Source organism: Nipponia nippon, unplaced genomic scaffold, assembly GCF_047370975.1.
Source record: "Nipponia nippon isolate SJK-2023a ecotype South Korea unplaced genomic scaffold, ASM4737097v1 scaffold_6, whole genome shotgun sequence".
Lineage (NCBI taxonomy): Eukaryota > Metazoa > Chordata > Aves > Pelecaniformes > Threskiornithidae > Nipponia > Nipponia nippon.
Genome location: NW_028262380.1, coordinates 62,602,460 through 62,617,814, shown reverse-complemented (window position 1 = coordinate 62,617,814; position 15,355 = coordinate 62,602,460). Strand labels below are relative to the sequence as shown.

Here is a 15,355-nt window from a genome sequence, read left to right as displayed (position 1 = left end):
TGAATTCTACGGCGTGACCCCCTCAGGACGATATCCCCTTTGTAGGCTTGTCTTTGTCTTGTAGTAGTGTGCGGATTGGCCTCCTGGGAGCGTATAGGGGAAACTTGGTCTTTTTAAGGTTTGACCCTCCCGGGACGAATTCCCCTTTGTAGGACATGGCCGCCCAAAAGGCAGGCGATTTTTGTGAAGAGATGGAGAGATTATATGAGTTTTAGAAACGTACCGCTCTCGCCCCTCACCCCCAGGATAAGATTGGGCTTGGGACCACTGGTTCCAACTGCAAAGTGTTATGGACCGAATAGCGGTCTTGCATAGAGAAGCTAGAGTAAAGAAAGGGAAAGGGAAAGCCATCGTATGTGCTGTGTTAGGAGCGTGTCTGGCAGCGGCAGTGGAGGATAAGAAACGAGCGCCCTGTCTATCGGAGGCTCTGGCCGCTTCGTTGCAAGCAGCAATAACACCGCTGCAAGAGCAACTACTAGAGACCAAACGGGCGCTAGAGGAGGAGAAGCGCCAGAATATGATTCTGAAGGAGGAGCTGAGGGTTCAGCTCCTGAGGGAGGCAGAGACCCTCGCTGAGGCAGAGGTAATGCTGGAAGAGAAAGGGGTATGCCAAATTTACCCCCAGAAAGATCTAAAGCGATTAAGGGAGACTGTGGATAACCGCCCCCATATGTGCCCGCTGGTAAAGACGGAATACATATACGAGGACGATAGTGACAGCCGTCCCCAAGTTGTAACGAAAGAAATCCCTTTTACCGCCACCGAATTGACTAAACTCCAAAAGGACTTTGCTAGAACAGCAAGGGAGTCCGAAACCAAATACGTGTGGAGGGTATCCCTGTCGGGGGGGGATGGGATCATGCTATCGGAAAAGGAAGCAGAGGGGTATTGGGGCCCCGGCGTCTTTCTCACAACGGGCGATCGCCGAGCCCCATGGTCTCTGACCCAGAGGGCTGCATATTGGGCAGGGGGGCTGAACCCATTGGAGAGGGGGGATCCCCTAGCTATAATGGGCTTGGTCGATCAACTACTAGAAAACGTACAAAAGGCGGCTTGCCTGCAAATGATGTACGACCGGGAGCTGAAACCAAATCTAAGCTCTCCAATGTTGCTTCCTGTAGACCCCGAGCGGCTGACGCCGCTAATAAGAGGACTCCCTGACTCGCTAAAACCTATCGGGATCCAGTTACAGGGGAGAATTCAAAATGTGCCCCGCGAGGAGCGAATCGCAGTTGCCCTGGAGGGAGCGGTAACCCCCGAACAGCAGCAGTGGGGGAGAAAGGTGTGGACCTGGGGGGAGATAGCCCGGGAACTAATAAACTATGGGAGAAAATATGGGCCAGTAGGCAGAACTTACAATAAAGTGGAAACTAGGGCCGTGCGGACAGCGGAGCTGGCAAACAAACTGCTGGCTCCTTCAGGGGGAAGCCCCGACCCAATAAAAAGGGAGAAACCCCCATTCTGACAAGAATTGTGGCAGAAGGGACTGCAAAAGGGTGTGCCCCGAGACCTAATGGACGGGCTCCCCACCAAGAAGTTGGAGCTCCTGGTGCGGAGGTGGTCTGGGCAAGGACCCCCTCCCAAACTGAACCCGCCTCCCGCACCGGCATTGGACAGGGAGGAGGGGTTCAAAGGGGACGAAAGGGCGTCGGGAAACTAAAACCTCCACCCCCTCAGGGTGAGGGGGGAGGCGGAGGGTGGATGTTCATTAGACAACTCACCTGCAACAATAAGGGGGACCTCCTCATTACCGTCGCAGTAGGGCTGAGGAAGAGGCCCGTGACCTTATTAATTGATACAGGGGCCCAAATTACAGCAATAAAACAGAGCGAGGCGGAACGGTGCGGCATTTCAACCCCTTCTAAGCACCTGATAGTATTAAATGCCCTAGGGAAAACCCAATCTGTGCCCATGACCCCGGTAACCTTATGGCTACCAGGAGATGAGAGTCCGGTGAAGACCATGGCAGCCGTAGGACCTTTTCAAATGAATCTCCTGGGAATAGATGTTTTAAAAGGGAAACAGCGGCGGGACACCCAAGGGAACTCGTGGTCCTTCGGTGTTCCCCAGGTCAGAAGATTAGCCAGGAGCCCTAGTGCAGAAATGCGCCTGTTGCAAGCAGCGCCTCCCCTTCCTCCTTCCCGGCTGACCAATGTGAAACCTTACCCGTTACCCTTGGGAGCAAGGGAAGGCATCACCCCTGTACTAGAGGACCTTAAACGGCAAGGGGTCGTAATTCCTATACAATCCCCCTTTAACTCTCCTGTGTGGCCTGTTAGAAAACCCAATGGTAAATGGAGATTAACTGTAGATTACCGGCGCCTCAATAGCAATACCGGCCCTTTAACAGCTGCCGTGCCAAATATTGCTGAATTAATTGCAACCATTCAGGAACAAGCCCATCCAGTGATGGCTACCATTGATGTCAAAGACATGTTTTTTATGGTCCCGCTGCAGCCTGGGGACCAGGAACGCTTTGCCTTCACGTGGGAGGGACAGCAATATACATTCACTCGACTGCCCCAAGGATACAAACACTCCCCTACGTTGGCCCACCATGCACTGGCACAAGAACTTGAAATTATCCCTATACAAGCAGGAGTCAAAATTTATCAATATATAGATGATGTGCTTATAGGAGGAACCCAGGTAGAGGACGTTGGAAAAACACAACGTGATATTGTCACCCACCTGGAACGGATAGGATTGACAATCCCACCCGAAAAGGTCCAAACTCCCTCCAGTGAGGTAAAATTTCTAGGAATCTGGTGGAGGGGGGGAATGGCCTGTATTCCTCCAGATACCCTATCCTCGTTAGACTCCCTCAAAATGCCCAAATCCAAAAAAGACTTGCAACACGCTCTAGGGCTACTTGTATTTTGGAGAAAACATATTCCTGACTTTTCGATTATTGCTAGGCCACTATACGACCTACTAAGGAAAAAGGCTCAGTGGGAGTGGACCCCAATCCACGAGGAAGCCTTGCAGCTACTAATTTTTGAGGCAAACGCCCATCAAGCCCTAGGACCAATTCACCCCACCGATCCGGTTCAGATCGAATGGGGATTTGCCCGTACTGGGCTCTCCATCCACCTGTGGCAAAAGGGACCCGAAGGGCCCACCCGGCCCATCGGATTCTATTCACGCAGCTTCAAGGATGCTGAAAAGCGATACACTACTTGGGAGAAGGGGTTGTTTGTAGTTAGCCTAGCTTTACAGGAGGCCGAACAAACTATTCGGAAACAGCCGATAGTCCTTTGGGGCCTGTTTAAGGTGACTAAGGCAGTCTTGGCAGGGACCCCACCCCCTGACGGGGTGGCTGAGCGAGCGTCCGTAAGGAAATGGTATGCTCAGATAGAACACTATTGTGAGGTCTTTTCTGTTACCGAAGGGGCTGCTAAAATGCTAACTATACAAGACGAGGCAGACTTAAATAAAGAAAACCCTCCACTGCCCCCCGTGGTCAAAGTAGCTCCCCCATTTTCAGAGCAGGTCCTAAACGCATGGTTCACTGACGCTTCCTCAAAGCGGGAAGGGAAGGTTTGGAGATACCGGGCTGTTGCCCTTCAAGTAACAACTAAGGAGAAAATAATTACGGAGGGAGAAGGCAGTGTACAGGTAGGGGAGCTGGTCGCAGTGTGGAGCGTTTTTCAACGCGAAAGCCAGACCACCTCCCCTGTGCACATTTATACAGACTCCTATGCCGTATTCAAGGGCTGCACGGAGTGGCTCCCGTTTTGGGAGCAGAATGGCTGGGAAGTCAACAGACTACCAATCTGGCAGAAAGAGAAGTGGCAGGATATTCTCGAAATTGCAAAACGGGGGACATTTGCGGTGGCGTGGGTAGCTTCCCACCAACAAACCGATAGCCCAGTGGGCCGGTGGAATGCAGAGGCGGATGAGTTGGCCCGACTAGCCCTGCTACAGAGCACCCAAGTGCAGGAAAATTGGGAACACCTACTAGAGTGGCTACATGTAAAGCGGAGGCACTCGGGGATCAATGATTTGTACCGGGAAGCACAAGCTCGGGGATGGCCAGTCACTAGGGAGGAGTGCAAGACTTGCATATCCTCCTGTGAACAATGCCGTGTCTGTTTGGACAGACACCCCCTGGAAAATGAGCCCCTGCACCTCAGGGAAGGGAAGGGTTTGTGGGAGGCCTGGCAGATCGACTATATCGGGCCCTTCCAAAAATCCACAGGGAAACGATACATATTGGTGGGGGTTGAGATAGTCTCCGGACTCGTACAAGCCCGGGCTTGTGCAAAAGCAACTGGAGAAAATACTGTAAAGGCCCTCAAAGAATGGTTTGGGACCTTCCCTAAACCACGGACCATCCAGTCAGACAACGGCACGCACTTCACCGCCAAAAGAGTCCAGGAATGGGCAGCTCGGGAAGGGATTTTGTGGGTGTTCCACACTCCGTATTACCCACAGGCAAACGGAATTGTGGAACGGACCAATGGGCTGCTTAAGCGCTTTTTAAAACCCCACCAACCGGGATGGGCCGAGTGGGTGGGGGAGGCGGTGACCAGTGTCAATAATCGCTGGGGTACAAACGGGTGCCCGAAAATTGCGGCATTTTGCCCGCAAGCCCCAACCATGGTACCTGTTTCTCGAAACCCCAACTTCCCCAGTGCATCATTTTTCTCTCCTGGCCAGCCGGTCCTGGTTGAGCTTCCCACCATGGGGGCTGTGCCTCTTGTATTAGATACCCCCCTAAACAAACATACATGGAGAGCGAAAGATACCGGTGGGAGAACCCACAAAATCCACACCAAATGGATTATTCCCTCCTTCTAACCCAAGGAGCGAGTTTTGTTCCTGTTTCTGTTTTTAAAGGCGGCGATGTGATCACGATGCACCTGCTACTTTGGGTCATTTTAACTCAGGGACACCTCCATGAAAGTGATGAATGACCACTCCCTCTACCTTCCCCTCCTCCATACAACCCCTTCGAGAACAATGAGTTTGTGTTATTAGCGAAAGCCGTGAGTCAAACTTTCAACCTGAGCCACTGTTGGGTTTGCGGCGGACCCCTAGGGCTATCAAGTTGGCCGTGGACATCCGCACCTCTCGCCCCAGACCAAATTGTAAGCAAATATAGCGAAGCCGCAGACGATCCGTGGGATGACAGTGGGACCTGGCCAGTTCAGTTTCCAACGAAGGGGCAATATTGTTTGAATCGCACCCGGAAAAGAGGGGTCGAAGTGGGAGAAAGCAAGTGTCAATGGACTCTTACATGTAAGCCCCTCGACAAGGAAAGGGACCTGTGGGTGTGGCTTAATGAAACAGGGCATAACCAGGGGTTTAAGGGATACCGGTCAAGCAAAAATGAAACCTTGATTCTCCGGCATTACAAACAAACTTGTAAATGGAGGGGTACTTATGGGGCTTGGTATTGTACCAGCCGAATAAGGGATGGGGCAACCACCTTTTTCATCCCTCTGGGTGACAAAGACACAACTTACTTGCAGTTTCCACTGGGGAAAGATGGGCCATTTGCTCAGGGAAATAAAGCTAAAAAGGAGCATTATTGGATTTGTGGGAATACGGCATAGAAATTCTTACCCGCGGGGTGGTCAGGAGTTTGTTATATAGGGATTATAAGGCCCCTCTTTTTCCTCCTGCCAGAAACTGGTGGACCCCAACTAGGCATAAAAGTGTATGATAACCTCAGGGATAGAAGTATTGCCTGTAAGACACGATCTACCAAGGTAAATTTAGGTGGGACACAAAAATGGGGAAATGATGAATGGCCCCCTGAGCGAATAATTGAACACTATGGGCCAGCAACCTGGAATCCTAACGAGCCCATTGCAGGGGCAAGAGAACCGATTTATAATCTAAATCAAATAATTAGACTACAAGCAGCCCTAGAAATTATCACCAACAAAACTGCTGATGCCATAGACCTATTAACTCGACAATCGCAACAAATGCGCACGGCAATCCTTCAACACCGTATGGTTTTAGATTATTTATTGGCTGAGGAGGGAGGGGTGTGTGGAAAACTAAATATCTCTAACTGCTGCCTAGAAATTGATGATGTGGGAGAAGTAGTTCTCCAGTTGACCCAAGATATCAGGAAAATAGCCCGCGTCCCTGTTCAAACCTGGAGTGGTTGGAACAGCGATTTGTGGTCCTGGTTACCAGGGGCACCCTGGGTGAAACAATTAATATTGTATCTATTATGTGCAACAGCCACCTTACTGTTCCTACCCTGCATAATTCCCTGTTTTATTACATGTTGTGTCAAATATGCAATTTGTTCCCAGCCCTCCACCTGATGGTGCAACAAAAATCCGTACCATCTATCAGCCACAACCTACCTCCGTACCAATCATTTAAACCCATTCCCAATTCCTCCTGAAGGAAGAAATTGCATATTGCCAGTTACTGTTAACCCCATTCCTAATGTTTGTCCTCCAAAGTTGAAGAATTGTTAAAGTTGTTCGAGAATGAGTTTGCATTGAGCAGTACCCCAGTTCTTCTGTGTTAAGATGTTCCTTCACCTAAAACAATGTTGTTCCCTTCCTCCTTCCCACAATTTTCCTCCACCCTTATCCCCAACTCCTTCAACTCCCGTTTTCTTCCTTTCCCCCTTCTTTCCTCTCTCTTTCTTTCTTTGTCTTCCTCCTATGCCACCAAGCTGCAATGTCGAGCCACGGGGTGGTGTACAGGACCGATAGAAAAATGTGGTTTTTGTCTCGACATTGCCGCCGTAGAGCCATCCAGCGTCGCGCTTTGAAAAGACCACCTTCTCCACAGCTTTAAGAAAAACAACCGCGTGCGCCTGCGCACAGACTAAAGGCGCGGAAAGAGCCGAGGCGGGGACAAAAAGGCGCGAAAAGAGCAGAGGCGGGGACAGCACATCCGTGGCGAACCGCACGTACACATTTGTGATCCGCGCATGCGTGAGCCCCTATATAAGGAGCACACGTGGCCCTCGGGCGGGGCGGCAGCGGCGGCGCGTGAGAGACCACTCCTTCTATCCCTGCACCCTCAAGCCTCCCCCCCCCCACTTCGGTCCCCGATGACGCCCGAGGCCACCGGAGACCCAGCAGAAGATCGTCAGGACTCGAGGTGGTGGCGATAAACTCCTTTTCCTTCTCTTTCTTTCTCTTTCTCTCTCCCCTATTCTTTTCCCCTCCTCCCTCCGTTCTCTTCTCCCCTCGAATAAAAGTAAAAGGTTGTATGACATTTGACTGATTCCAGCGTCTTAATCTCGTCCTTGGGATCGTATCGAAACCTCCCCGGACATTGGATCGGGACACATATACCTATAAGCATTACATAAATTAGGGATCAAGAGAAACTGTATTCCCGAAATGACACTGTCAACATCTTCTCACCACTTTTTGTCTAACTCTACTTCATTATAAATCTAAAAAGTTTTAACATAAGTTACTGCTAGGAAATTTACTTCATAATTAATAAAGTCTTAAGTTTTGGCATGGATTATAAGAGGAATTATAAGCTTGTCTACTAAACCAACAAGTTACCACTTGAAACATCATTTATGAAGACTTGACGAAACATACTAATGTTAATAACAAATACTTTGAAAGCAATGTGCCCGGAGTGCCCAATATAGCTGTGAAAATCACATCCTACTATCAAGGTTCACTGGCTTACATATCTTCAAAATTCCGCAGTTAAGTCCAACTGAAAAATATAACAGAAATTATTCTATGAAGATCTGCAGGTAAGGAACGCATCAGAGAGAGAGAGAATGAATTCCCATTCTTGATATGAATTCTCCATAGAAAAAATTATTCAACTTCAAAACAAAAATTGAATACTTTTTACTGACTAGAAAGTCAGTTTTGCATTTAAAACAGAATCTTAACTTGTCAAAACTAACTTGTTCTGGAAACCAAATTCATTTTTTAGCTTTACCTTTTAGTATTTTCATAAAGAATTTTTTAAAAGTCAAAAATACATCAAAACAGATGAAACAAAACAGATACATGTTGTATTGAAAAAAAATGCAAATTTCACCCTCTGAAAAGCAGATACTTCTAGCATCCTTAGTAAATCTGCATACACATCCACCTAAGCACACAAATAAAGGTAATATAGAAATTAAATTAACATTTTGCAGTGTCACACTCGCTGCTACCTGGATCACCTGGAGCAGTGAAATTCCCTAACACCAGGCTAGCTTCTTGCCTTAGTTTGCCCTCCTCTTCCATGCTAGCCACATCCAGCCAGAAAAACTTTCAGTTTAACTCAGGCAAAAGTGAACACACAACTTTTTAATCATGTTGAGTCAGTTTTTTTCCAACCGAATTTTTCTGACCAGCTCCAGTTTGGAAGTCAACCTGTACTTGTGTTAAAGAAAACGTGTGCTCCTAAGTGTCATAGGCACTTTTTGACATATTTTTCTCTTTACACATCATTCCCCAGTACTTAAATTGGAACAAACATCGTTCCTTTCTCTGTCTGTAAGATTTTAATTTCCTGAGTGTAGTGACTTATGTGCATTTCCAAGCCTCCCTGCAGAGAGCTTTGAATTCAGCTGGGGCCTCTGGATGCTGCTGGGGCTCTGTGGTGGGTGGCAGGCACACAAAAGCACAGTGCAGGATCTGAAGCAGAATTGATTCATGTTGAATTAGAGCTCTTAAGACCTCCTCATTAAAAAATTCCACAGTCACTCTGCTTACCATGCATGGCATTCCCTAAAGTACTTGCATAGCATCTGCCAGCCAAAAATAATTAACTGTCTAAGAGTGAGGAAAGGTGCATGCAGCAAGTCAGATTGGTTATTCCCCCTATGTTCTGTTGTTAAAGAGATATGACAGTGGTAAAAATGCCAAGACAGATCAGCAATTACTTCATCACACAAAAGCACAAGACAGCAAAGAATGTTTACATTTCAGCAATGACAGAGCAGTTGAACACAGCTACCACAGAGCAACACTGCAAGCTCTGAAATTATTTACATGTGAAAGCATGACCTAAACTCCCTCAGAGCTTTCCTGCCAACACAAATTGTACTGGCTTAACTACAGTGGTACTGTCAGAACTCTGTAGCCCAGCCCACAGCGTACATGTGGTTACAGGAGCTCCTACAAACTGACATAAAGCCACAGAAGGATAAGGGATTGTTACAGCAACGTAAATGCATCCAGCCTAGCAAGACCATGCTGCTTTAACAGAAAAATCCGAACCATAACTAGGAGCATCATATTTTCACAGAAGCAACCTGCCTTACAGATAACAGATATTCTCAGACAGCCAACACAAAGCAAAGGTTCAGAGAAACAAGAAGCAAGGGGATTCTGAAGTAGGAGGAGCAGCTCACAGAAGATGAAAAAGAAGGGAGGCACCGAGCACAGCCATTATGCAAAACTCACCTCATTACTAAACAAATATTATTGCATTAAAGCTACAGGGTATCACAGAGTTATGGTTTTCGGCTGACTATCTGCCAAAAATATAGAAAAAAAATTATAAAAACTTATACACAGACCAGATCGTTACTGAAAAAAAGAATGCATGAAACATTTCCCTTACAAATACCTTGATTATATATTGGAAGAAACAAAACTGGGAAACCAAGATATAGTGTATGCCCAGCGTAAAAGAAAAGTGCTTGCGCTTAGTATATTGGTAACACTATCTGCTAGCACTTCAGTAAAGAAAGTCAAAGCAGCACAGCTGGAATTTGTAGCCAACTGAGTTATCACTTTATGAAGAGCTTCTTAATAGAGACAGTGCCATCTGGGCCAATTACAAATCACATATCTTAGGCGTGATGGAAAATGATTCCAAGTCACTATGTTAAAATTCAACATAGTCTTCCCTTTGCATGCTTTCCCTTTGTTTTTCATCTTTTTTGCCTCATCACTCATATATTTGCACTTTGCATCCTGCTTATCTGTTGCCTAAAAACCAAGCACAGTAGCAATGATTTCAGCTCAGTCTAAACATACAATAATGCTGGAGTAATTTCCTGTCTACTTAATTGAAGGCATTTGGATGCAAATGTTTATAAGGGAAGAAGTTAGCATCATTTTCTGAAAGTTTCAGCATATAAAAAAAAAAAAAAAATCAGTTTTCGGCTTGTCTACTCCTTCCCAAGTTATGTACAAAGTACTCACTTGGGAATAAACAGACCAGAGCGCACAAAAAAGTTTTCACTTCTTTAGTATATTCAGATCATATGGAAGAAATAAAAAGAAAACTTGCTGTAATGCCAACAACATATCATTACAATAAAGCCTATACAATAAACCAGAATAAAATAGAATTATAAGGACATGAATATTATTACACTCCTGATGCCCAATTTGCCAACATTTTGTGTCAGCACAACTGATGTACAATATATGCCTTTTTGTTTGTTTTTCGTCTAACAAATTCTGCTTAGGCAAAACTAAATCATGTGTGAGACATGTCCTTTGCACTCCCAGTAGGACTGTAATATGCAGTTTGTCCAATATAAAAGCAATCTTCATTTAAGAAAAAACTAATGTTTATAGCCACCAGGTGACCTGTAAAAAAATTTGTTCTGGAACAAATCCTACATTCAGGGCTGCTTATTGGTTGTAAGTAACTTTCTGAATATTCAGCAGTAAGAATTTCAGTGGGCTACATAAAGCTATTTTTTGCCTTAATATCTTAAGAGCAAGTTATCCTGTCTGCAGAGAATACAGGGATCTTCAGGCCTTTGAGGAACACTGCAAAAGAATAATTAATCAACAGAAGTTAGCCCTTTAGCCCCACCATGTTGCCGCCCTTGAGGACTGCTCCTTTTTCACTCCTAGCAGAAGACACAGCAATGACATATGTGGCAGATATGTTCAGTACATGTTCAAATAGGTACCAAAGTAGTATCGCAGTGAGTAGGTAACTCTGAGCCTTCCTGTTGTAAAATTGTCTCAGAAAAGTACATCATTTTAGTGCTTCAGTTTAAATTTGCAAGAATTCACCTGGCAAATGTAAAAACAGCAGTGCTCAGTAGGGAGCTGCTATCATCTACCTTCAGTGACTGACTGTAAAATAATTGCTTCTTTCATTACTCTCCAGGGAAAAAAAAAAGCTAACAAAAATATTAACACCCCTGTTTTGTAGTAACTTGTATGATAAATAAAATATTTTTTTTCTATTTTTATTTGTTAAGAAGGAAAAAACAAATCAAAATAACCTAGTGAAGTCTTAGGACACGTTGATCATTCACTGCGCAACAGAACAAAAGAAAAATAAAATCTCCAAACAGACTGATGGAAACATTTATGGAATCAAACATATATACAGAAAGAGTTTGTTTTATGGTACCAAGATATTTACATCATCAGTACCATTAGATTTAGTTTTGCATCTTGAAATGAATATTCTAGTTGGATGTTGGCATAAAGCTGAACTAAATGAAGCACGAAATAACAGGCAGGTATCCTTTTGCTATTTGCTACTTAAGTGCATCTGCATTTTTTCACTGGGAGTTATCAAATTACTGTATAAATACCAATACTCCATTTTAGAGATGGGGAGACCAAGATGCTGAACAGTGAGGTTTGCTATATAGGAATAACAAGCAGTTTAGTAATAGAGGTTTCACACCTAGTGGGGCTTAATTCAAACAGTACTACCTCACCTTTCACATGAGCCATGCTCAGATGGCATGGCTATGCAAATAACTTTGCCAGTGGCAGGGGAGGAATTGACAGCCAAGAGCATCAACTCTTGCATGTTTTTATTTCTCTGACAAATCCTCTCTCTAGCTGTAGGTTGTCAGACAAAGACTGTTAAATTCCCTTTGTCATAATAAACAAGAGACTAGTGAAGTATTCTTGAAGAGTTCAAGCTAATCAAAAGGAGGTGGGTTTGGTGTTTTTTTTTCTTTGTTTTGTTTAAAGGACTTAGGCAAGTGATCATTTTCTTCTCCGTTCTACTCAGTGTCTGATGTTCTTCTCCTTCACCCACTTTTATGGCAAGGGCATCAAAACAACTTCTCGATGGAAGGGAAATAAAAAAAGATTTAAGAAGTTAACTTCTTGGAGACTACACTGCAACAGTATCCCAAAACTGGCAGCTAGACACCTAGACAACTGGGGAAGAGGGAGAGAGTCACATTCACACTCCTCGCCCAGGGACTGTTTTCACTGATTAATCATTTACTATAAAATACAAAAATAGTCCCTGGTACACAGAGCAGAATAAAACATTGATTCTAACTTTCTGAATGTTTCATTTTTAATACAGAAATATTTTTACATTTTTCAGCTTTTTTATGCTTGTTGAGGTCTGTGAAGATATATGCATATAACAGTAAAGGAAGTAAACAAGTAATCCTCTACATCATCACGTAGGGAAAAAAGCTAATTCTAGAAGCTTCCCAGCATTAATCAGTACTTTCAGAGCTGCACCTTTGCAGATTATTTTATAGTAAATGTAAAAGATGAAACATCCAATGGCATAGCATACTGGAGGAGATATCTTGTTTGCTGTAGTAAATAACGATTGTTAATTTGCGTAATAATTCATGATAGAAGAAATTATTTTCCTAAGAAAATCTTCATGCCAAAAACATGTTAAATAAGAAAAACACTTGGAGAGATGGAACTGCAGTGTCTGCGTAGTGAGTAACAAGACTTTAGGATGAGTAAAAAACCAGCTACTTCCAGCAGCATGCATTTTCAGACATTACAAAAATTCACCAGCTGCTATGAAGTGCCAACAGGAGCCAAGAACAAAAAACCAAACCAAAAGAAAAAACCCCCACAACAGATGTTTGTATCAAAAGGAAGTCTAAAAGCTCAGAGTTTGAGAAGGAATGGACTTTCAAGGAACAGAGCTTTTACGTAATGAAATCTATTGAGTATCAAATCATTTTTGACCAAAAAAAAGGAAAAAAAAAAAGATATCGGTAGTGTTTGTCATTGTCATTTTTGTGGAAAAAGTTAATGCCAAAAACATGAGTTTAAGGTAGTAATATTTCTTTACTAGCAACAGTATTGGTGCTTTGGACTATGAAAAAAAAAATAGTTTGGACTGCCACGACTTTTTTTTAAACCTAAATTTGCACCAACTAAAAAATGAATCTCTAATGTCAATGAAAATCTTCAGTGCATTCTATTTGCATCTACAGGTATTCCAATTCCTGCACATTTCCCTTATTTCTTTATACGAAGATCCTCCAACAGCAATTTCACATTCTATTTCTAGCTGATGTCATCACTTTTGGCAGACAACAAGCAAAAAGCTAAAACCAGCAAAGGTCTGAGGCCACAGAGAATCTGGTGAGATGCATTTTTTTTAGTCTGCCTTGCAACTAGATGCAATATTTTAATAAAATGCCGAGGCAGCTGCTAGTCCTGAAAGTTTCAGGCACAGTCCTAATCAGAACAGTTACATAAAAATCTAAAGGACAAGACTGTTAAGCACCAAACTGTTCAGACTGTGTGAAGAGCTGCAATCAGAGTCAATACAGAATAACATTAGCCAGGGCTATCATGAGAGAAATCTGTCCAACATCTTCAAGAATAGTTTGTAGTTTCTGGTACTTCCAAATTTGGGACATCCAACTAGAGACACTCTACAGCTTCAAGAAATGTTGGGGTCCTGTATGAAAAAAAAGTTAAAATCTTCTCTGAGTAAATTCTTATATCATCTTGAGTTTGTATAACCAGGATTTTTTGGATCAGGAGAAAGAGTGGCAATTAAAGCTTTAAGATCCATGAATCTGACCCTCCACCATTGTATCCTTTCAGCTACTCTTCTGTGTACTGTCTGTTACAGAATACCATATTTCTTAACCCTTCCTCATAAATACCCTATAAAAAAGCAGGGTCAAGATCAACCAGGAAAAAAATTATTTAGGTTTTTTTTTACTCAAAAAGCAATTAATTATTTCTTAAGACTCAAAATGTTCATTTCTCAAAAAATGGTGATGCATTAAAAATTAGGTTAAAAGTGTTACTTATTTTTTTTAAAGCAGCAGGAACAAGCAAATTAAGAAATACAGGTTTGTTTACACTCTTTGAGACAGAGGAGGGAGAACTGCAGCAATATTTACTTAAAGCATGAGACAAAAAGATACATTTTATATACAAATAACAGCCAGGCAATAAGATATGTCCTGTGTTAAAGAAAGACAAAACAACAAATCTATAGGCAAGTATTGTAGCTGTGGGGCACAGCGTTCAAGTTATGAATTCCTGAGAACAGACTGAGGAGATAAAGAAGCTTCAAAGAAAGTCAGGCATTGTTTTCCCAGTTAGTCTTTTTACAGAAGGTATTTCAGTACAAGCCTACCCATGAAATACAAGTTTTATCTGGGAGCTGGACTCGATGACCCTTGTGGGTCCCTTCTAACTTGAGATATTCTATGATTCTGTGATTTATAAAATTATTGCCTTTTTTCAATATTAGCTTCAGCAAGCTACCCTGGAGATTTTTTGACACCGATTTCTCTTAACGTTCTACCTATATTTAGACCATGGCAAGCCTATAAACATGCAAAGGAAGAAAATCCCAGGTTTTACCTCCCAAGAAAGTTCTTAAATCAAACAACCCTGACCAGATTCATCTCTCCAGGGTGCAACGAAAGAGAAAATAGGTTCTTTAATTAAGCAAGACAGTTGGTTCATATGCTGCAATCATTTCATCATGAAGTACTACTCAACACTTTCAGCAACCTGCCTTGTTTCTTATCATCACACCATTTCACAGAATCATTGAATGGTTTGGGTTGGAAGGGACCTTCAAAGATCATCTAGTTCCAACACCCCTGCCAAGGCAGGGACATTTTTCACTAGATCAGGTTGCTTAAAGCCCCATCCAACCTGACTTTGAACAATTCCAGTGATGGAGCATCCACAACTTCTCTGGGCAACCTGCTCCGGTGTCTCACCACTCTCATAGTAAAAAGTTTCGTTCTTATCTCCAATCTAAATCTACTCTCTTTCAGTTTAAAACAGTTGCCCTTTATCCTGTCACTACAGGCCCTGGTAAAAAGTCTTTCTCCATCTTTCTTATAAGCTCACTTTAAATATTGAATGACCGCAATAAGATCTCCTCAGAGCTGTCTCTTCCCCAGGCTGAACAACCCCAATTCTCTCAGCCTTTCTTCATAGGAGAGGTGTTCCAGCCCTCAGATCATTTTTGTGTCCATCCTCTAGACTGGCTCTAACAGGTCCATGTCTTTCTTATGCTGGGAACCCCAGAGATCGCTGCAGTACTCCAGGTGAGCTCTCATGAGAGCAGAGTAGAGGGGGAGAATCACCTCCCTCAACGTGCTGGTCACTCTTCTTCTGATGCAGCCCAGGATACAATTAGCTTTCTGGGATACAGGTGCACATTGCCAGCTCATGTCCAATTTTTCATCCACCAGTAACCCCAAGTCTTT

General features: G+C 43.7%; 1 protein-coding gene across 1 annotated transcript; it reads left to right on the top strand.

Moving 5' to 3' along the window:
• Positions 1–289: 289 nt before the first annotated feature.
• Positions 290–1,465, top strand: LOC148051516 (uncharacterized). The gene has a single exon (XM_087737870.1). The coding sequence runs from the start codon at positions 290–292 to the stop codon at positions 1,463–1,465; it is 1,176 nt and encodes a 391-aa protein (XP_087593996.1).
• Positions 1,466–15,355: the final 13,890 nt, after the last annotated feature.